Consider the following 22,231-nt stretch of genomic DNA (forward strand, 5'->3'; position numbering starts at 1 on the left):
CTTTAAGAAGAAGTTAGTTAAAAGAATGTTAAGTAAATAATAAATCATGCTATGCTTTCAAATATGGCAAAAATCATGAACATGGTGCCTGAAGTTGAGGAAACCCCATGAAAGAGCATATGACTTGGGACTTCGTAGTTGGTCCTCAGCTGGCCTGGGGCCCTTCCTGCTCCCCTTGTGGACCTTCTGCTTTGTCCACACTCTTTTGCTAATTGCTGCCATGTCTTGAGAATTCCTGCCCTTGATTTTTTTCTCAAGAATGCCCCCCAGGTTCTGCTTTTTGGATTTTCAGTCGTCCTTCAAGGCCCCATTAAAAGTAATATCCTCTGTAAGGCCTCCTTGAACCGCTGGCTTTAGTCTTCTCTCCTTCCTTCAAACTCTCATTCTTTGTCTGTTCCATTTATTGGTAGTCATTTTTTGGCATATGATATTTGTTATTTCCATTTCCCTGTCCTGTTTCTGCAACTGGAAGAAAAGGACTGGAAGCTCCTTGAGGGTGGGGACAGTGTCTTAGTCATCTTGTATCTCCTTTAGGCTTGATACAGTGCCTTGGATGCAGTAAATGTTGCTTAATGCTCTAATTGTTGTGTGTGCACATTGAGGTGTCATTTATATAGCATAAAATTCACCTGTTCTGGGTGTGCAGTTTGATGATTTTAATACTGTATGCAGTTGTGAAGCCATTGACACAGTCCCATCTAAAACACTAGGATTCCCTCCAAAGTTCTCTCCTGCCTATTTGCAGCCCTCTCCTACCCCAGTCCCAGACAACAAGCAGTCTCCCTTCTCTATATATACTTTTACCCTTTTATCGAAATGGAATCATACAATATGTAGTCTTTTCTGTCTAGCTTCTTTCACTTAGTGCAGTGTTTCTGAGGTTCACCCATGTTGCTGCATGTATTAGTAATCTGTGCCTTTTTGTCCTGTAGCAGCAATAGACTATAATTTGTTTATCCATTTATCATGTTGTGAACTTTGGGACTGTATTGAGTTTTTGGCTATTAAGGATTGTGTTTTGACGAATGTTCACACACAGGTCTTTGTGTAGACATGTTTTCTCAAAGATAGACTATGGTGAGTATAAGTTGAACTTTTAAAAATCCTGCCAGACTGTTTACCATTCTGTATTCCCACCAGCAGGTGTTATGAGGGTTCCAGTTTCTAGCAGCCTCACCAACACTTTATATTATCTCATTCTTTCCTTTTAGCCTTTTTAGTGGGTGGTGAAGGATGAATCAAGGATGACTCTTGGATTTTCAGGTTGAGCAGCTAAGTGTTTGGTGCTACTATTAAATGGAGGCTGAAAGAGGAATGAAATTTTTTTTTAATATTTTAATTATTTTTGAGAGACAGAGAGCATGAAGGAAAGGGGAAAGGGAAAGGACAGAGAGGGGGACAGAGGATCCAAAGCGGGCTCTGCGCTGACAGCAGTGAGTCTGATGTGGGGCTTAAACCCACGAACGGTGAGATCATGACCTGAGCTGAAGTTGGACACACAACCGACTGAACTACCCAGGTGCCCCCCAGAATGAACTTCTGTGAGAAAATCATGAGTTCTGGTTTGACAAGGTAGATTTTGAGGTATCTATTAACCATTCAAAGGGAATGTTAAGTACGTAGTGGGATGTATGAAGCTACCTGTGTTCATTCTGTTTTCCTGAACTCATTAAATAATGGAATCTGGAATAGTTGCTTCAATTACCTGTACTCTAAACATGTGTTTAATGGTCTGGACAAGTCACATAACTTCTCCTGATGTCAGTTTCTCATCTATAGAGTAAAATAACACCTGTCTTCCTCCAAAGATTGGGTGAGGAGTGAATGAATTAAGGAATGTGAAAGTGCTTATTAGCATAATTATTAATGCATGATTACCTTTTTATTTCATTGCTGTGTTCATTGTGCCTTCTAACCCTACTTTTTGTACATAAGCACGTACTCAGTAAATACTGGCTTAGTAAATCAGTAAATGCAGATAATGACTAAGTGCATAATGGGGAGAAGGAAGAGAGGAGAAAGAAGAAAGAAAGAGGAGACTGAGGAGAGGGAGGCGGGGGAGGAGAGGACAGCAGAAAGAGAGAATGGGTAGGATTTGGATGGGCCTCAGAAGGGATGGTCATCAAAATTCCACATTTGAGCTTTGTGGAAACGCAATGTTCTTTTATTTATGACATCAGGAAGGAACATGAAAGAGTTAGGAATTGGGGAGCTATTTAAATAATAACACTTATTATGTAAAGTGTGGTATTTCTTAAGTGTCTTTATATTAGACTTTAAGCCTCTTGAGGGCTGGGGTGATTTCTGATATGCCTCTGGATTTTCTAGAACCTCAGCTTACTGCTTTAAGCATAAATGAACACGTGTAAATGTGTATAAAATGAATGAATAAACCTTTTAAACTTCTCTCTTTGTTCTATCTAAAGTGACATGTATTTGATATTTGGTTGGTCAGTAGATGACCCTTCAGCTTACTTCCTTCTTGTGTTCCTAGGACGTCGTGAGTGTGCTTCTGTCATAGCTGATGGGTGACCTGTAGTTGTAATTACTTGTTTACAAACATGCTCCATGATGGCAGTGGTTCCTTATTCCTGTCATATGCCTGGCATGTGCTGGTTGTTTAGATAATGTTTGAGAGAATTATCCCTGAGTGGATATCAGTATTCAAAACTTAATGAATATCTGGGAAAGAAGACCAGATCCATGCCCTTTGGGGTTTCAGATTATAGACCTAATGATCTAAATCTAAGGAGGGAAAAGAGGGTGGGGAAATGGTTCAATAATTCTATTTTCCCTCATTTAAAAAAAAAAAATCTTAAAAAGTTTATTTAGAGAGAAAGAGACGGAGAGAGAGAGAGAGAATACCAAGCCCCACATGGGGCTTGATCTCACAACTGTGAGATCATGACCTGAGCTGAAATCCAGAGTCACATGCTTAACTGACTGAGCCACCCAGGTGCCCCTATTTTCTCTCATTTCTTCTTTTAAAAAAATGTTTATTTTCGAAGAGAGTGAGAGACACAGTGCGAGCAGGGGAGGGGCAGAGAGGGAAGGAGAGACAGAATCTGAAGCAGGCTTCATGCTCTGAGCTGTCAGCATAGAGCCCAATGCGGGGCTCGAACTTACGAACCGTGAGATCATGACCTCAGCCAAAGTCGTATGCTTGACTGACTGAGCCACCTAAGTGCCCACCCATCATTTTCTGTCTAATGGACGAAGTAGATATATTCTTAGTATGGTTAGGGAGTACCTTCCCACTGCCATCTCACATTTTAGGTGACAATATTAGCTCATGTTGTAAATATTCTGAGAGAGTCACAACCTCAAAAGTTCTTGTTAGTTTAGCTCATTAAGAAGTATTTTTCTGGACTGGCCTAAAACAAAGTATTTTAAACATTATTTAAAAAAAAAATTTTTTTTTTTTAACGTTTATTTATTTTTGAGACAGAGAGAGACAGAGCATGAACGGGGGAGGGTCAGAGAGAGGGAGACACAGAATCTGAAACAGGCTCCAGGCTCTGAGCTGTCAGCACAGAGCCCGACGCGGGGCTTGAACTCACGGACCGTGAGATCATGACCTGAGCTGAAGTCGTCCGCTTAACTGACTGAGCCACCCAGGCGCCCCTAAACATTATTTTTTAATAAAAACGTTTGTTAAAATCTGGTATGAACCTCGTACCTATACATCATAAAAAAAGAGCTACTGTGGTTGCTGCAGGTGGTGATGTCCTAGAACCTTGCCTACTTATTCTTTCTTTGTCTAGTTTGAAGGCCCTGCAGCCTCTGGGGAGCTCCAGGGCTCCCTGGAAGAAAGTTTGAAAACCCACAGGTTTACATGAAGTTTGTACATTTTGACCCCCTGTTTCTTCTCTTACTCACATAGACTGTGCTAAGTCAGTAGGAACACTTAACCATGCTACCATCAGCAACCACTAACTTACAGGCTATGTAAAACTTTTAAGAATCAGCCTTTTCTGGTTGTATTTTCTGTCTGAGAGCTTGAATCAAAAGAAGGTTTTGAGGCTCCAATAAATCATAAACAGTACACACTGGGAAGAAAATTCCCCGTGTCTGTGAATTTACCATAGTGAGTTTACATTCTAGGGTCGGTGTCCTGTGTAGGTACAGAGTGTGCCCTGTTCAAATAGGTGGCTGGGAGAGGGAACCACAGAGGGGTGGAAGAGAGACTGGGATTAAAGTGAAGTCAGATCCTGGGTTAGTATTGGGGAGGCCTCCCTAAGCCTGCTGGGCTCAGGGTGCCTGTGAAGAGTTACCCGAGTTGTGGGAAGAGAAGATTTGCTAACATGTAGCCTAGGTGTCCGTCAAAAGTTTGAACTCCCTAGGGCCCGGCAGTTAGGGAAAGAGGACAGAGTGACTGCGTGCTTCAAGGAGGGCCTGGAAATCCAAGAGGGTGCACAGAAGGGAGTATTTGGAGAGGCCAGGAATGCTGGTGTTGACTAAGTATATCCAAGAAGTCAGAACAAAGTAAGGCACTAGAATGTGCTGAGTGGATTCCTGAAGCAGATTCACATGGTCAAGGTTTTAGGTAATGCGTAGTATTTTTTTATAAGAAGGACTTTGGTAGGCTTACCTTGGGCTGTAATCATTCACAACAATGAAAAATACTGGAGAGATGGATTGCAACTTTATTTTTATTGAGATATAATTCATGTACCATAAAATTCATCTTTTCATAGTAAACAGTTGAACAGTTTTTAGTATATTTACGAAGCTGTGCAACCATCACTACTAGTTCTAGAACATTTTCATCACGCCAGAAGGAAACCCCGTACCCAGGAGCCCCTCCCCATTCTTCTCTCTGCCCTGGCATCCACTAGTCTGTTTTCTGCGCCTATGGGTCTGTCTATTCTGGACCTTTCATATAAATAGGAATATACAATATGTGGCTTTTGTGTCTGGCTTCTTTCACTTAGCATGTTTTTTTTCAGAGATTCACCCATGTTAAAGCATTGTATCAGTGTTTAATCCCTTTTTATGGCTGAATAATATTCCATTGCATGTTTACACCACTTTTTGTTTACCTGTTCAACTGTTGATGGATATTTGGGTCACTTTCACTTTTTGGCTGCTATAAATAACACTGTTAGGAACATTTGTGTACAAGTTTTTGATCCACTTTGACAATCTCTGTCTTACTAGGCACATTTAGACCATTGATGTTCAAGATGATTATTGATATGGTTGGATAACTATCTACCATATTCATTACTGTTTTCTATTTGTTGCCATTGTATATTTGTTCCTATTTTTGTCTTCTACTTTTTTCTGCCTTTTGTGGTTTTGAGAATTTTATATGAACTCATTTTTTCTCTTTTCTCAGTATATCAGTTACAGTTTTTTAAAAGACTTTTTTTAGGGGCACCTAGGTAGCTTAGTTGGTTAAGTTCCAACTTCGGCTCAGGTTATGATCTCATGGTTTGCAAGTTCAAGCCCTGCATCAGGCTCTGTGCTGACAGCTCAGAGTCTGGAGCCTGCTTTGGATTCTGTGTCTCCTCTCCCTGCCCTTCCCTCACTCACACTCTATGTCTCTCTCTCTCTCTCTCTAAAAAATAAATAAGCATTAAAAATATAGAAAAAACCTTTGTTTAGTGATTGCCTTAGAGTTTACAGTATACATTTACAACGAATCCAAATCCACTTCCACCTAACACTGTACTACTTTAGGGGGTGTCTTATAATAACAAAATAATCCTGATAACTCTCTTCCACCCTCAAATCATCACTGTCTTTCATTTCACTTATAAATAAGCATATACTTGTACACACAGACACAGACATACACACATATGTATAGACATAAGCATAAATAAGTACATTGCTGTTATCTTGAACAAACTCTTATCTGTTAGATCAATTAAAAATAAGAAAAATAAAAGTTCTTATTTTACTTTCACTTTTTCCATCTTCAGTGCTCTTCCTTTATGTAAATACAGCTTTCTAATCGTGAAAAGGTATTAGGTTATTTACCATAAAAGGTAAAAGGTAGTATCATCTCAATAGACACACATGCTTTCTGTGTGTCTATTGAGATGATTGAGTAGTTTCTGTCCCTTCTTTTATTAATATGCTATAGTACATTGATTTTTTTCTGTGTTGAACCAACCTTATATTTCTGGGTTAAATCCCACTTGGTCATAGTTTATAATCCTTTGTATATGTTGCCAGATTCAGTTTGGTAGTATTTTGTTGAGAATTTTTGCATCTATATCCATAAGAGATATTGCTCTGTAGTTTTCCTGTAATATCTTTGTCTGATTTTAAAAAAATAGTTTTTTCTATTCTCAATTTCCCTTATTTCCACTCTAGTCTTTATTATTTTTCATTGGTTATTTAGGAGCATTTTTCCCCTTGTATTTGTGATTTTCCCAATCTTTTTATCTTGTTATTGATTTCTACTTTTCTTCCATTGTGGTTGAAGAAATACTTTGTATGATTTGAATCCTTTTAAGTTTATTGAGGCTTGTTTTATGGTTTAATATATTGTCTGTCTTCGAGAATGGTCCATGTGCACTTGAGAAGAATTGCATTCTGCTGTTGTTGAGTGGATTATTCTATAGTTGTCTCTTTGGTCTAGTTGCTTTACGGTGTTGTTCAAGTCTTCTGTTCCTTGCTGATTGTCTATATTGTTGTTCTATTATTGAAAGTAGAGTCTTGAAGTTACCACCTATTATTGAAGAATTGTCTATTTGTTGAATTGTCTGTTTCTTCCTTCAATTATTTTGTATTTTATTTATATATTTTAGAGCTCTTTTGTCGTGTATATATGTTTATAATGATTGCATCTTCTTGATAAATTGGCCCTTTTATGACTAAAAAAGATTTTTATTTGTCTTTATTTAAAATTTTTTTAAATGTGTATTTATTTTTGAGAAAGAGAGACACAGAGTGTGAGTGTGGAAGGAGCAGAGAGAGAAGGAAACACAGAATCTGAAGCAGGCTCCAGGCTCTGAGCTGTCAGTACAGAGCCTGATGTGGGGCTTGAACTCACAAACTGCGAGATCATGAGCCGAGTGAAAGTTGGATGCTTTACCAACTGTGCCACCTAGGCACCCCTATTTGTCTTTAGTAACAATTTTTTTCTTAAAATTTATTTTGTCTGATATTAATATAACCATTTCAGCTTTCTTTTGGTTGATGTTTGCATGGTGTATATTTTTTCATTCTTTTACTTTCAACCTCTTTGTGTCTTTGAATCTAAAGTGTGTCTCTTGTAGACAGCACATAGTTGGATTATGTATTTTAAATCCATTCTTCCAGTCTCTGTCTTTTAATTTGAGTCTTTAGTTCATTTAAGTTTAATGTAAATATTGATGAGACTGTATTTATTTTTGCCATTTTGCTGTTTTCTGTATGTCTTTGTCTTTTTTGTCCCTCTCTCTTCCATTACAGTCTTCTTTTGTGTTAGATATTTTTGTATGATAACTTTATAATTCCCCTATTTTCTTTGTGGTTGCTCTTAAGTTTGTGTCTTTTTTTAAGTTTATTTATTTATTTTGAGAGAGAGAGAGAGAGAGAGAGAGAGAGGAGAGAGAATGAGTGGAAGAGGGGCAGAGAGAGAGAGGGAGAGAGAGAATTCCAAGCAGGCTCCACACTGTCAGTCCAAAACAGGAGTCCAACACAGGTCTTGATCCCATGAACTGTGTGATCATTAACTGAGCCAATGACAAGAGTTGGATGCTTAACCAACTGAGCCCCCCAGGCTCAGCCCCTGAGCCCCAGCCCCTCTTGAGTATTCCTTATAGGGCAGATCTACTAGCAATAAGTGTTCTGGTTTTGTTTATCTAGGGATGTCTTAGGGTGTCTGATTTTTGAAGGAGATTTTTGCTGATGTAGAATTCTTGGTGGATGGTTTTTTTCTTTCAGCACTTTGAATATGTTATCCCACTGCTTTCTGGCCTCCATGGCTTCCGGTGAGCAATCGGCTGTTAATCTTCTTAAGGTCCCTGATATGTGAGGAGTCACTTTTCTCTTGCTGCTTTTAAGACTCTTTCTTCATCTTTCATTTGTAATCAAACTGTTTATTGTAAATTGCAAATCCACCGTCATCCTGCTCATGTTTCATCACTCTTATTTGGAAGGATTGCACAGAACACTTGTTAGTGCTTTAATTCAACACTTACAATATCTTGTGGCATTTCTCTGATCTATCAATTTGTGATTTAGTAATATGTGATTTTGTTTTTCATGATCATATATCATAGTTTTATGGAACTTTAGAATAATATTTATGCGATCCATAGCCATAATTTATTCTCCTTATAGATTCATTGAGCACCTGCATAATATGGAAGCCTTATGCAAGACTTTCAGTTTTCTTGGATTAGTGACACAGCATGGCACAGCCTGAGAATGACACATCTGGTTGATAAAAGACATACTCAACTAAGTCCTGTACAATTAGAATGAAGGTGTATTGGGTTTAGACAGAATATTTTGGGACCACAGAAGAGGAAGTTACTGATTTTTATATTTGCTAGATGAGCAAACTGAGGAATGTATAGATTAAGCAATTTGGGACCTTGAGGTTAAATACCTTAGAGCCAAGGACTAGAACTTGCTGTTCTGGGCTCTTTCTATGAAACCATGGGGATTCTAGAGTATAGCTACCCTGTACTTTCAAGCATCAAAGGTCACAATGATATCTTAAATGAAATAGCAGAAAATGGTTTATCAGAAGTCAATGCTGTTGGTGCGAGGACTTGGGTACCATACCGTGGCTTCTTGTTTTCGCATGTATTAACTGAGCTGCAGAGGATGAGGCTTTAAAAGATGTGCATGCTATAAATAAAAATAAACAGTATTTATTTATACTTATTAAATTGTAGTGGTATGAATTTAGTAAACAAGTGACTGTGTTGAAACTTGAGGTTCAAAATATGAAAATATACTTAATTTTACTAAATCCACCCCTGAGTTTGTTCTTTCCCTTTTAATTGATATTTATGTTTTGCAAAGAATTCTCTCCCCCCCTTCATATCCAGGAAAATTTTGCATGGGTACAGCTTACATTAGAATTTCCTTAATAATAGGATTCACTGTTCAATCAGAACTATGTTCTTTTCCCATAGGGTAAAGCATGACTTATTTGGGCATACAGTTTTAATTTTAATCTGCATGCCTCCTTTTCTATCCTCCCATGATTCTTTGCAGCAGGGCAAGGAAAAGCAAGTCTTATAAAAAGAAATACAGTATGTGGTGCTTATTAAAGTTACATACATCTCTTCTCACAGGAGAATTTTGATTTACTGCAGGTTGTGCATATGTCGCATATGGACATTTCTAGGGAACAGATTCCTTATCGCTGAACAGTGAATGGCTTCTAGTACTCCATTATTGCTCCGGGAACATGTTAGTAATGATTATGAAAGGTAGGATACCATGAAATCTGTAAGGTGATTTGGCAGAAGTCGATGCTGTTGGTGCCAGGATTTGGGTACCGTACCACAGTTTCCTGTTTTCAAATGTATTAATTGATCCGCAAAGGACATCTTTTGGAGACAAGGATTCAGACAGACTGGCACAGGCTGGACCTCCGCCAAGACTGCTCGGAAGGTTGCCATACTGGGAGCAAAAGAGTGAGAGAGAAAGAGAGAGAGAGGGAGAGGGAGAGAGAGAGAGGCAGAGGGAGAGCTGAGGAAAGAAAAAAAGGCAAGACTTGGCACAGCTCAGTCAAATCAGCTTCTTTTGTCTGCTTTCTCGGCTTGAGCTTCAGGAAAGAAAACCGTCCTGGGGTACAGAAAAACTCAGAACTTTTTGGTTTTCAAACTTAGAAGGCTTTTTAAGTCTCTTGGGCTATTTGAAAGTGTTGGTACATAACAATGACGTTTAGTCACCAGTATTAAGGGAAATAAAAGCCTTTTTCAAAATGAAGCTTCCACAGTGTCCATGCATTTGGGAAATACTGTATTTGATTTTTTGCATGTATGATTATATCATGAGAGACAGGATTAATATAGAAGATGGCAAGGCAAATTTCTAATTAGAGAGAATATTAATTTTCTACAAAATAAAGTTTGTTCATCAGTACAAACCTGCTTTCAAATCAAATCAGACATCCTTCGGAATGTGTTCAGAACGTAAGTTTTTAGATTTTATTTTATTTTATTTTTTCCCATTTGTAGACATTCACGTTTCAAGGAGCCTTTCTAAGATTTTATGCAACCCAGCCAGGAAGTCAGAGTAAAAGTTGTTTTATCCATGTGTTTAAGAAAACGTTTTCTTAAAGCAACAGCTTTTATTTCTGCTGCTTCATGCTGTCCTAAACTACATCCCCCAGCAAATGAGTGACAACACTGAAGACCAGAAAGGCAAGCTGAAGACACCAGACTTCGTTTGAAGGGCAAACAAGAAATGTGAGCTTGGTCATTATTTTTGTGTGTGTCTTTGCTCTGAACCAGTTTTTGGAGGTGGGTGGGGAGGTGGGTGGGGAGGTGTCTATGTCTAAAAGATGTGTGCGATTAGGGAATTCTCATTGTGAGAAGAAAATGATAAAAGGTAATTTTTATGATGTTGGCAGAAATGGCTGGGAATGGTAGAGAATAGAAATTTAATCTTTTAGATAAGAAGTAGCAAGCTGTGTTTGCAATACTTGGAGAAAAATTCCATTATTTTTAGTTGATTAGATTGTATAATTAAACGATTACTGTAGCTTGGCTTTCTCAAAATGTTTTAAGTAGAAGGAAAATCTAGAAAGTTCATGGATTTGCTTTTCAGTACTACCCAGTATTTTACTTAGATGTACACTTTGTATCTAATTTCTTAATAATAAAGTTTCTATTAGGCCTGCTTATGGTTGGATTGTGATAGTTCTGCTCTTAAAAATCAGCATTATTGTAGGAGAGGGTAACTGTAAGGCACGTATTTTTGTGGACCACCCTCATTGTCAGTAAGTAATCTGTTTCTAAAGAAGAGAGTTTGAGTTATAGCATTAGGTTATAACTTACTGTGATAATATGTGTTCTTTTTATTTTATATACTAAAAGAATACAGGGAAATCGTATATTCACATAAGTACTAACCATTTTGGGTAATATAAAAGACTGCTCCATGATCTTTCCTTTTGTTTTGAGTATGTAATCATGGATTTCTTAATCCTTTCACAATTTTTTTTTTTTTTGTTTATAGCTTTATATTACCGCGCGCCTTAAATGATCAATTGTTTGAAGTGTTTTTTATGGTATTATAATGACACACATCAGCAATTCTGAGAATGGCATTTAATATACAAATACGAGTTAAAAATATGTGAAATCTAATACAGGTGTTTGCAGAGTTGAGCTTAAGTATTTCCTTCAACTTTTTTACTAATCAACATTTTGATCTCCAATAAAATGAAATCACTTAATGTTCACGTGGGTTGCCAAAGTGACAACCTTTGTTTTATAAGCTTCTTTATACACCACCTCGCTGATATTCCTAAAATGGACGCCAAGACATAAAAGACATGCTGATAGGCACTGGAAAGGAGATGCTTGCATGGCTACAGTCTTCTTGTTGAACTGCTCACGGGATCATTCACGCCTATGCTAGCAACCAACAATATATGACACAAAAAGAAAGTTCAGCAAATAAGTTTAAATTAGAGCTACGTTTTCATTCTGACCGTCTTATTACCGATTTATATTTACTTTCATTTACCTTTTAAACCTTTAACATAACCCCGTGTCATTTTTAGGTTGCCTAAATATGTGACTTCTTTAGTTTCTCTAAGACCATCTCCCTTAAAGTTAAAAGGATCATTTGCTAGCTTATTTCATAACTTCTTTGCAGCGAACTCAGTGAGAATAAACTGATCTTCAATCCAGGCTATTTTATGTCCAATTTTTTCTGACAGGATAATAAAAAATAAGTGAATTAGAAAACAGAGATCTCAGAACATACCTTAAGAAATATTAAATTTTTTGATACTGCTAAAGCTCCATTTTATGGTGTTTAGTAGACTTAAGATTTGATAATAAATATTAGCTGTTACACCCAGTAAAAGTTTCTGACTAATATATTCTCTCCGGCCTACTTGTTACATATCTTAAAATGAAAAAAATCCCATATTAAAATGTCCCTTGTTGACTGAGTGTCACAGACACTCCTTTGTACAACCTTTTGAAAAGTTAGGTTTAAAATTATTGATTACATTTTCAAACACATACATTTAGACTTAACTTAGGCACTTTGCTTTGCTTCTAAACCTTTTATTTTACAAACACACTGACATTTAGGCTGTGAATTATTTCCATATCAGTATTAATATTTCAGATCTTATTTTAAAGTGTGTAAATACTAGTAGTACGATTGTAAACGAACTTTATCTCAGCGTATATCACCGTGGTTTGAATTATATATTTTGAAGTAGAATTATTAAGATAGAAATGGATTAATATTTAACTGCTGCTTGATACCTATTATTTAGTCCCATTTAGGTATGTATACCTGAACATGCAAGCACGTAATTCTGTAAACTAATGGAAACCTCTTAGGGGGACTTCGTCCAGGGTTTTATAATTATTCAGTCATTTCTTCATTCATTGAACAAATGTTGATTGAGTACCCACTTAAGCATGCTAATATTTTATTGACGAAGTTATTTTGGGTGACAGGGAAGGATACCACATGCATAGATGGAAGAGAGAATACATTTAAGGTAGAAGTACAAAAGCTTAGAAAAGAGCAGCACTGTAATGAGATTTATTTCAGCAGATTAAAGTATGTTAACTTTTATTGCACAATGTACGTATTCTAGAGTGTTGTTTTGAAAACTCAGGAGATTAGTTGTAGTCCATACAGCTATAGGAACTTTGTTTTACCATTATTTAGGTTGCCGTATCTTATTCGCCAGAAAGCTTCAGTTGTTCAAGTCTTCTGATGGACATGTACAAAAAGCAATTCAAATGTTGTGAGAAAGAAATTAAATAGGGAAGATTGAACCACTGCTCACGTGCTAGATTTTACAGGTATCAAAATAGATGTCATTGAACCTTTGAAGATATGGCTGCAACATGAAACAGTGGCCTGTTTATGAGGGATTTTTTTTCCTTTTTTTTTTTCCTGACAAAGAGAAGAAGAGGTCAACCTCACATCAGTAGCCCTTAGGAAGTAAGTTTGCTGGGGGGTGGTGTATTTTAAGTGCACCAATCAACCCACTCTCCGTGCTGTCTGGTGTTTTGTTTTGTTTCCTTAGTTTTGTTCACTAACATAAAGACTCATAGGCATAATACATCTCTTGACTCTAGACATTAGTGAGCATTTAACTTAGTGGGCTAACTTTATTCCATGTGGTTGTTCTTTCATCTGAAAAGAAGGTTCATATTCTTTTTCTTAAAATTTTTTAATGTTTATTTATTTTTGAGAGAGAGAGAGAGAGAGAAAATGCAAGTGGGGGAGGGGCAGAGAGAGAGGGAGAGACAGAATCTGAATCAGGCTCCAGGCTCTGAGCTGTCAGCACAGAGCCCGACGTGGGGCTTGAACTCACAAGCTATGAGATCATGACCTGAGCCAAAGTCGGACGCTTAACTGACTGAGCCACCCATGCGTCTGTAGAGGGTTCATATTCTTAAGAGGAAATAAAAGTCACATGAACCAGAGAGGTGAGCTTGGAGGTTTCTCTGATGGCCAAGACCTGTGTCAGGGCTGGTGGCAGATAGAATGAGACGAGAAATGTTTCAGCTGCAGGTATGCGCTGCTGAGATACTCAACAAATATTCCCAGGGGGCCTGCTGTGTGCCAGGCCCCATGCGGGATGTAGGGGAGACAGAGTTATAATTTCTGCCCACTAGGAATTCAGAGTTGCAGCGAGAGGAAGGATAAGAATAACCAATGTGTATTTCTCTACAGTTTGCCAGTGCTTTCACCTGCATCTCATTAATTCCAGCAACAGTGCCTCACACTGGTACATTCACATTGGGTGAATCCACCCAATAAGGATTCATTGAAGGAATAAACCAAGTTGTGAGGCAGATTATTATCTTCTTGAGTCTTATTTGATTGAGAAAACTTTTCCCCTAATGGTTGAGGAACAGAAAGTACTATGTTTACTTTTAATCTGAGTCTGTGTTGCTGGTTATGAGTGTAGAGGGAGTAACATGTAGGGCCACATTCTTTGTCACCAAGTTAGAATCCCCTGAGGTAACCATTGGAGACAATATAAAATAAGGACTTGACTGGTATACAATGGCGCCAACTGCTCATTCCTCCCATGCCAACCCTTTATTGTTTTGCATTCTCCCTCTCCTCATTTCTCCAAAGGATCCCAGAGCTGTTGGCATTGGTGGTGTGGCCTAGGCCAACTGATTGTCTAACAAGTTGAAAGTCTTCCTTATGTGCTCCTGTGGGAAGAAGGCTGAGGGGATCGTGGTGAGAGAAAATTGTGGAGAGCTGAGGGTGCTGCTCAATAGCTGGTTTAGTCCTGCCAATAACTTCTCTGAGAGTGTGAGAGTTGATGTGGGATCTTGAGGCTAGACTGGACTATCCAAAACAGTCAACACTGAGAGTGTGATAAGACGTTAAGAAGGTTTGCTCTGGCCAGTTCAAAGGTCTTTCTGTAGAGGTGTTTTGAGGCCCAGGAGAGGGCGGGGCAGAGTCAGGACTGTTGTGTATAGTTATGAGGGGGTTGAAATTCAGGCCCAACTTTCCTGCTTTAGGAAGGTACAAAGTCACCCCAGATGAAGTGGTGGCACTGAAGAGAGAGAGAGCATGGGGGGTGAATCCAGGCTTGGAATCAGGACAGCAAGAACCAAAGAAAGTCTGGGGGTCTGGGGCAAAGGAGGGCAGCATTCCAGTGTTTGCCTGTAGGATCAGGTCAGATAGGAGATGTGATCAGCAGGGTTCCAGAGAACATAGTGAAATGGCGTGAGATGGATATGTAGAAATTCTGGTAAGGTGAAAAAAAGGTTCAGAAAATACTGAAGTTAGGAATTTATTCTGAGACCAAGCAGGTCATGAGTAATAGCACCAACTACAAGGCTTGACTTAATTTGGTCATTGCTTGTGCCAAGGTTATTTTATTTTCCTAAAAGCAATTGTAGAAAAGGAAAGAAGTTACCTGTTTGTGTTCTGTATTTCACAATGTTCTAATAATTAAAATTTTCTTTTCTGTTTTATAGTTAAGAATCTCTTGCTTCAGTATAATTATAATGCCTCTAATGTATGGATCTTGAGGTTTTGTGGAAAATATGGTATTAAAGTTTGGGGTTTTGTTTTTTGTTTTTTTGTTTTTTTGAGAGAGTGAGCGAGCGAGCAGGAGAGGGGCAGAGGAAGAGGGAGAGAGAATCTTTTTTTTTTTTTAATTTTTTTTTTAACTTTTATTTATTTTTGAAGGAGAGAGAGACAGAGTGTGAGCAGGAGACAGAGAAGGGCAGAGAGGGAGACACAGAATCCAAAGCAGGCTCCAGGCTCTGAGCTGTCAGCACAGAGCCTGACGTGGGACTTGAATTCACAAACTGTGAGATCATGACTTGAGCTGAAGTCACTTAACTGATTGAGCCACCCAGGCGCCCCGAGGGAGAGAAAATCTTAAGCAAGCTCCACACCCTGCACAGAGCCCAATGTGGGGCTCAATCTCCTGACCTGGAGATCATGACCTGAGCTGAAATCAAGAGTTGGCTTCCTAACCAACTAAGCCATCCAGGTGCCTGTAAAGTGTGGGTTTTGAAGAGTTAGCCCCTGTGTAGTGATGCCATCCTTTTCATTTCAGATGCCTAGTGACATTCATATCTCCTTTTTTGCTAGGCACTGTAAGTTACTTTCCCTTACTTAGAAAGGTTGAATTGTTCCCCGGGACTCAGGAATGCTTTATCCTGGTCCTTTGAAACAAATAGTCCTCCATCATGATGGGTTAGAGGGAATGGGTTTCAGAGTCTCACCAACCTCAGTTTGAATTTTGACTCCATTTTTTACTTGTTGAACTTTGGTCAAGTTATGTAAACCCAGTTTCTTCATGTGGAAAGCAGAGATCATGCTATCTTCCTCCAAGTTTGTTGGGAAGAGACATAAGGAAATATATGCAAAGCTCTTAGTGTACTCCATGATCCAAAGTAAGTGCTCAATAAATGATAGATACTGTTCTTTTTTTAGTTAAAATTTAACAAAACCTGTAGTAAAAATACGTAACATAAACTTTACCATCTTAATCATTTTTCAGTGCACAGTTCGGTGGCATTGAGCATATTCACACTGTCGTGCAGTCATCACCACCATCCATCCATAGAACTCTTTTCATCTTGTGAAACTGAAACTCTGTACCCATTAAACAGCAGCTTCTATTCCCCCTCCCCCTAGTCCCTGTCAGCCACCATCCTACTTTCTGTCTCTATGAATTTGACTGCTCTGGGTACTTGATGTAAGTGGAACCATACAGTATTTGTCCTTTTGTGACTGGGTGTTTTACTCAGCCATGATATAGTCTGTGTCAACATTTCCTCACTTTTTAAGGCTGAATGATACTCTGTTATATATATATGTAAAATCATGTTTTATTTACCTGTTATTCTGTCCATGGACACTTGGGTTGTTTCTACCTTTGGCTGTTGTGAATGATGCTGCTTTGAGCATGGGTGTGCACATAATCTGTATGAGTCTTTGCTTTCTGTTCTTTTGGGTCTGTACCCCAGAGTGGGATTGCTGGATCAATAGGCAGTATTAGCACTCATCATAGGATACATTTTTGAAAAAGTTGTAAACTACAATGATATGAGTTGAATTTGACTTTTCAGTATAGATAATGATAGAAGGTTATAGACTTGACTATGAGCTCATAATGTCTACCTTTTTTTTTTTGTAGAAATAACCCAAATATTACATTCATCGTCTTTAAATTATTTTACAGTATAGAATTTTTCATGGTATGTTAATCAGGGCAATATTCTAATTACTCACATAAAATAGTATTTATACAATGTCATGGGATGTAATAGTCATATTTCATTTTTAATACAAAGTTGTTTCTTAGCCTTCTTACCATTTCTGTTTAGAAAACTTCCTTTTGCCATTCTAACAGGGTCAGTCTGCTGGTAACAAGTCTTTTAGTTTTCCTTCAGCTGAGAATGTCTTGATTTCCCTTTTTCCTGGAGGATATTTTTGTTGGATATAGAATTCCAGGCTGATAGTTCCTTTTTTTTTTTTTTTTTAAGCACTTGAAAAATGTGCCATTTCCTTCTGCCTCTGTGGTTTCTGGTGAGAAATCTGCAGTTATTCAAATTGTTTTTCCATTCTAGGTAAGATGATGTCTCTCCCCCACTACTTTCTTTTTTATTATTTAAATTTATTTATTTAAATTCAAGTTAGCATACAGTGCAGTATTGGTTTCAGGAGTAAAACCCAGTTATTCATCACTTACATATAACACCCAGTGCTCATCCCAACAAGTGCCCTCCTTAACACCCATCACCCATTTAGCCCATCCCCACAACCACCTCCCCTCCAGCAACTCTCAGTTTGTTCTCTGTATTTAAGAGTCTCTTATGGTTTGTTTCCCTCTCTGTTTCTATATTATTTTTCCTTCCCTTCTACATATGAGTGAAATCATATAATTTGTTTTTCTTTGACTGACTGACTTATTTCACTTAGCATAATACTACACTCTAGTTCCATCCATGTTGTTGCAAATGGCAAGATTTCATTCTTTTTGATGGCTGAGTAGTATTCAATTGTATATATAAATACACCATATCTTTTTTATCCATTTGTCAGTTGATGGACATTTGGGCTTTAACCACACTTTGGTTGTTGTCAGTAGTGCTGCTACAAACATTGGGGTGCATGTGCCCCTTTGAATCAGCACTCCTGTATCCTTTGGATAAATACCTAGTAGTGCAATTGCTGGGTTGTAGTGTAGTTCTATTTTTAATTCTTATGAGGAACCTCCATACTGTTTTCCATAGTGGCTGCACCAGTTTGCATTCCCACCAACAATTCAAAAGGATTCCCTTTTCTCTGCATCCTTGCCAACATCTCTTGTTTCCTGAGTTATTAATTTTAGCCATTCTGACAGGTGTGATGTGATATCTCATTGTGGTTTTGATTTACCTTTCCCTCATGATAAGCGATATTGAGCATCTTTTCATGTGTCTTTTAGCCATCTGGATGTCTTCTTTGGAAAAGTATCTATTCATGTCTTTTGCCCATTTCTTCACTGTATTATTTGTTTTTTGGGTGTTGAGTTTGATAAGTTCCTTATAGATTTTGGATACTAACCCTTTATCTGATATATCATTTGTAAATATCTTCTCCCATTCCATTGGTTGCCTTTTAATTTTGTTGATTGTTCCCTTTGCTATGCAAAAACTTTTTATCTTGAGGTGCCTGGGTGGCTCAGGTGGTTAAGTGTCTCACTCTTGGCTTTTGGCTCAGGTCACAATCTCACGGTTCGTGAGTTCAAGCCCCATGTCGGGCTCTGTACTGATAGCACGGAGTCTGCTTGGGATTCTCTCTGTCCCTCTCTCTCCGCCATTCCACTCCCTCATAAATGTAAATAAATAAACATTTTAAAAAAGAAACTTTTTATCTTGACAAGGTCCCAATAGTTATTTTTTCCTTTATTTCCCTTGCCTTCAGAAACAAGTCTAGTAAGAAGTTACTGTGGCCAAGGTGAAAGAGGATGCTGCCTGTTTTCTTCTTTAGGATTTTGATGGTTTCCTGTCTCACACTTAGATCTTTCATCCATTTTGAATTTATTTTTGTGTATGGTGTAAGGAAGTGGTCCAGTTTCATTCTTCTGCATGTCGCTGTCCAGTTTTCCCAGCACCATTTGCTGAAGAGATGGCCTTTTTCCATCGAATACTCTGTCAGGGGTTCTTTATTCTGTTCCATTGATCTATGTGTCTGTTTTTGTGCCAGTATCATACTGTCTTGATGATTACAGCTTTGTAATGCAGCTTGAAGTATGGAATTGTGATCCCTTCAGCTTTGGTTTTCCTTTCAACTTTGCTTTGGCTAATTGGGGTCTTTTCTGGTTCCATACATATTTTAGGATTATTTGTTCTAGCTCTGTGAATAATGCTGGTGTTATTTTGATAGGGATTGCATTGAATGTGTAGATTGCTTTGGGTACCATAGACATCTTAACTATATTTGGTCTTCCAACCCATGAGCATGGAATGTTTCTCCATTTCTTTTTGTCTTCGATTTCTTTCATAAGCTTTCTATAGTTTTCAGCATACAGATCTGTTATCTCTTTAGGTTTATTCCTAGGTATCTTATGGTTTTTGGTGCAATTGTAAATGGGATCAATTCCTTGATTTCTTTTTCAACTGCTGCATTATTAGTGTATAGAAATGCAACTGATTTCTGTACATTGATTTTGTATCTTGTGACTTTGCTGAATTCATGTATCAGTTACAGCAGTGTTTTTGGTGGAGTCTCTTGGGTTTCCTATGTAATGTATCATGTCATCTGCAAAGAGTGAAAGTTTGACTTCTTTGACAATTTGTATGCCTTTTGTTTCTTTTTGCTGTCTGAATCCTGAGGCTGCAACTTCCAGTACTATGTTGAGCAACAGCGGTGGGTCTCTCTCACTACTTTCAAACTTTTTTCTTTCTTTAGTTTTTTAAGAGTTTGATTATGATGTGGCCTTGGCCTGGATTTCTTTGGATTTATCCTGGGTTCACTCAGCTTCTTGAATATGTAGGTATATGTCTTTTGCCAGATTTTTAAAAAAAGTTTGTTGGTGTGTTTATATATTTATTTATTTTAAAGTTTATTTATTTATCTTGAGAGAGAGAAAGTGAGAGAGAGCATGAGCAGGGGAGGGGTAGAGAGAGAGAGAGAATCCTAAGCAGGATCTGCACTGTCAGTGCAGAGTCTGATGTGGGGCTCGAACCCACAAACCCATGAGATCATGACCTGGGCTGAAATCAAGAGTCACCTAACCAACTGAGCCACCCAGGCACCCCAAAAGTTTATTTATTTTTTCAGTAATCTCCACACCCAACATAGGGCACATGCGACTCATGACTACGAGATCAAGAGTCGCATGCTGTACTGACTGAACCAGACAGGTACCCCTGTCTTTTGCCAGATTTGCAAATTTTTCAGCCATAATTTCTTTAAGTAATTTTTTTAGGTTTTCCCTCTATTTTCTTTTCTTCCAGGACTTGGGATGACATAAGTGATAGATCTTTTGTTATAGTCCTATGGGCGCTTGACACTGATGCCTTTTGCTTTTTTATTTTTTTATTTTTGTTCTGTTTCTTTCTTTGTTGTTCAGACTGGGTAATTCCTGTAGTTTCTATCTTCAGGGATACTGATTCTTTCCTCTGTCATCTTCATTTTGCTATTAAGCCCACCTAGTGAGTTTTAATTTCAGTTAATGTATTTTATCTGTTGTTTCTTTGCTGAGACTTTCTAATTTTTCATTTATTTCATGTCTGTTCATAACTGTGGAAACATTTTTATGATGGCTGCTTTAAAAATTGTTCTCAGGTGATTCCAACATTCTTGGTGTGGGCATCAGTTGATTGTCTTTTCTCTTTCAAGTTGAGATTTTCCTTGTTCTTGGTATGATAAGTAATTGTGATTATATCCTGGACATTTTGCTATTACGTTATGAAACCCTGGATCTTATTTAAATCTTCTTTTTTAATAGACCTCTCTCTCTGACACCATGCCTGTAGGGGAAAGGGGGCACTTTGTCATTACTGCAAGGTGGGATTGGAAGTCTAGGTTCCTTATTGGCTTTTATTTACAGCCTGGAGTGAGAGGAGTGCCTGGTTACTGCCTTGTGAGATTCAGGTTCCCTATAGGTGATACTGTTATTTAGATTGTTAGTTTTGTACTGGTGAAATAACCTGAACAGTCCCTGGAATGTGTATTCCTTATAGTTAGCTTCTATTGTTTGTGCTCTTTGTGTTTGATAACTTATTTCATGATGTGTATGTTCTCACTAGCCCTAATCACCAACTTCTATATGATTAGTGTTTACCCTTAGCACAGTGAATAAAAGATTGGAAGCGAAGAAACAAGATTATAGTTTCTACTTTATTAACTTTGAAAATTTATTTTTTAAAGGAGGGAAAAGCTTGTCTGTGCAAGGTTTCCATTTTTCCCACTAATAATATGTAACATATTGTAACTTATTTTTAGAAGAGGTCGGTGTATTAGAAATAGAAGAAATGGATTTGATGGGGGACTTGAAACATTTCAGTGATAAAATATTTCATTTGCTAACTCACACCTATGGTTTCAAGTTTATAACACTGATCTTAAAGATGATGCATATGATTTTAAAATAATAGATTTTTGGGATTCTTAATGGTCATCTGTGCAATAGTAATGACAGTACCAGATCCCAGGACTGAATCACTTACTAACTGGTTGATCTTAGGGAAAAACTCCACAACTCTAAACATTGACTTTTCTTCTCAGAAGAATGGGTGTCATAATACCTAAATCGGAGGTTGTTAGGAATATTAAATGAGGTAGTACACCTGAAGCCATTTAACTGAGAGCTATTACACAAATATGAGAGATAATTATCTAGTCTAGCTACTTCAAGCATATGACTGTGATGGGTAAAGATAATGCACCTGATTCTGTATAATTTGCAGGGCTGTGTATCCATAGACTAGGGGTTATATACATATACCTTTAAAATGCTTTAAAAGGTCTTAATTATGAAAACTTTGAAACATATCGTGAGGTACTGAATAAAACAGAGTAAATCCTCAGGTACTCATTATCCCAAATTAACAAATGCCATATTTATTTGCTCCAGATCTTTTTTTTTTTTTTTTAAAGAAAATGAAACATTAGGAATATAAATAAAGCCCCATTCTTTCAACCCTGAATTGGTGTAGAACATTTCTATGCACATTTTTGTAGTATTACTATGTATATATGTAACTATGTTTTGCATAATTTAAAATGCATTTAAAATGATCTTCTACTGCAGCTGTCTTTTTCCTGGATAGAATTAGATATTTCTGAGATTGATCCATGTTGTTACTACAGGTCTGATGCTGCAGAGCATTTCATTTTAGTTTATCCTTCTTCTGTTGTGGCCATTTCACATTTGTCTTGTGCTAACCATGCGATGATGGACACCCTGCACATGTCTTCTGTACATATTTGTGGTCTCAAGGGGAATTACCTAGAAATGAAGCTCAGTTGCCAAATATGTCAACTTTACTCAATAATACCAAATTATTCTCCAAAGCATTTGTACCAGTTAACATTCCTGCACTATCGTATCTCTGTATCTCCTATACCTTTGCCAGTACTGGTG

At 37.7% G+C, this 22,231-nt stretch overlaps 1 protein-coding gene across 4 annotated transcripts in view; it reads left to right on the plus strand.

Annotated features, from left to right (window-relative positions):
* MSRA (methionine sulfoxide reductase A) overlaps positions 1–22,231 on the plus strand; it is a 451,589-nt gene that overhangs the window by 36,057 nt on the left and 393,301 nt on the right. The window contains exon 1 of one of the 4 annotated variants that reach the window (XM_053901097.1): positions 9,787–10,097. The exons of 2 other annotated variants lie outside the window; for them this stretch is intronic. In XM_053901097.1, coding sequence (XP_053757072.1) covers positions 10,085–10,097 — 13 coding nt within the window. In that variant the 5' untranslated portion in view covers positions 9,787–10,084. Of the gene's footprint in view, positions 1–9,786; positions 10,098–10,439; positions 10,516–22,231 lie in introns of those variants that run through there. One more of the 4 variants, XM_053901095.1, reaches the window with a different exon arrangement.

This window comes from Panthera pardus, unplaced genomic scaffold, assembly GCF_024362965.1.
Source record: "Panthera pardus isolate Hobbes unplaced genomic scaffold, ASM2436296v1 HiC_scaffold_13, whole genome shotgun sequence".
NCBI lineage: Eukaryota > Metazoa > Chordata > Mammalia > Carnivora > Felidae > Panthera > Panthera pardus.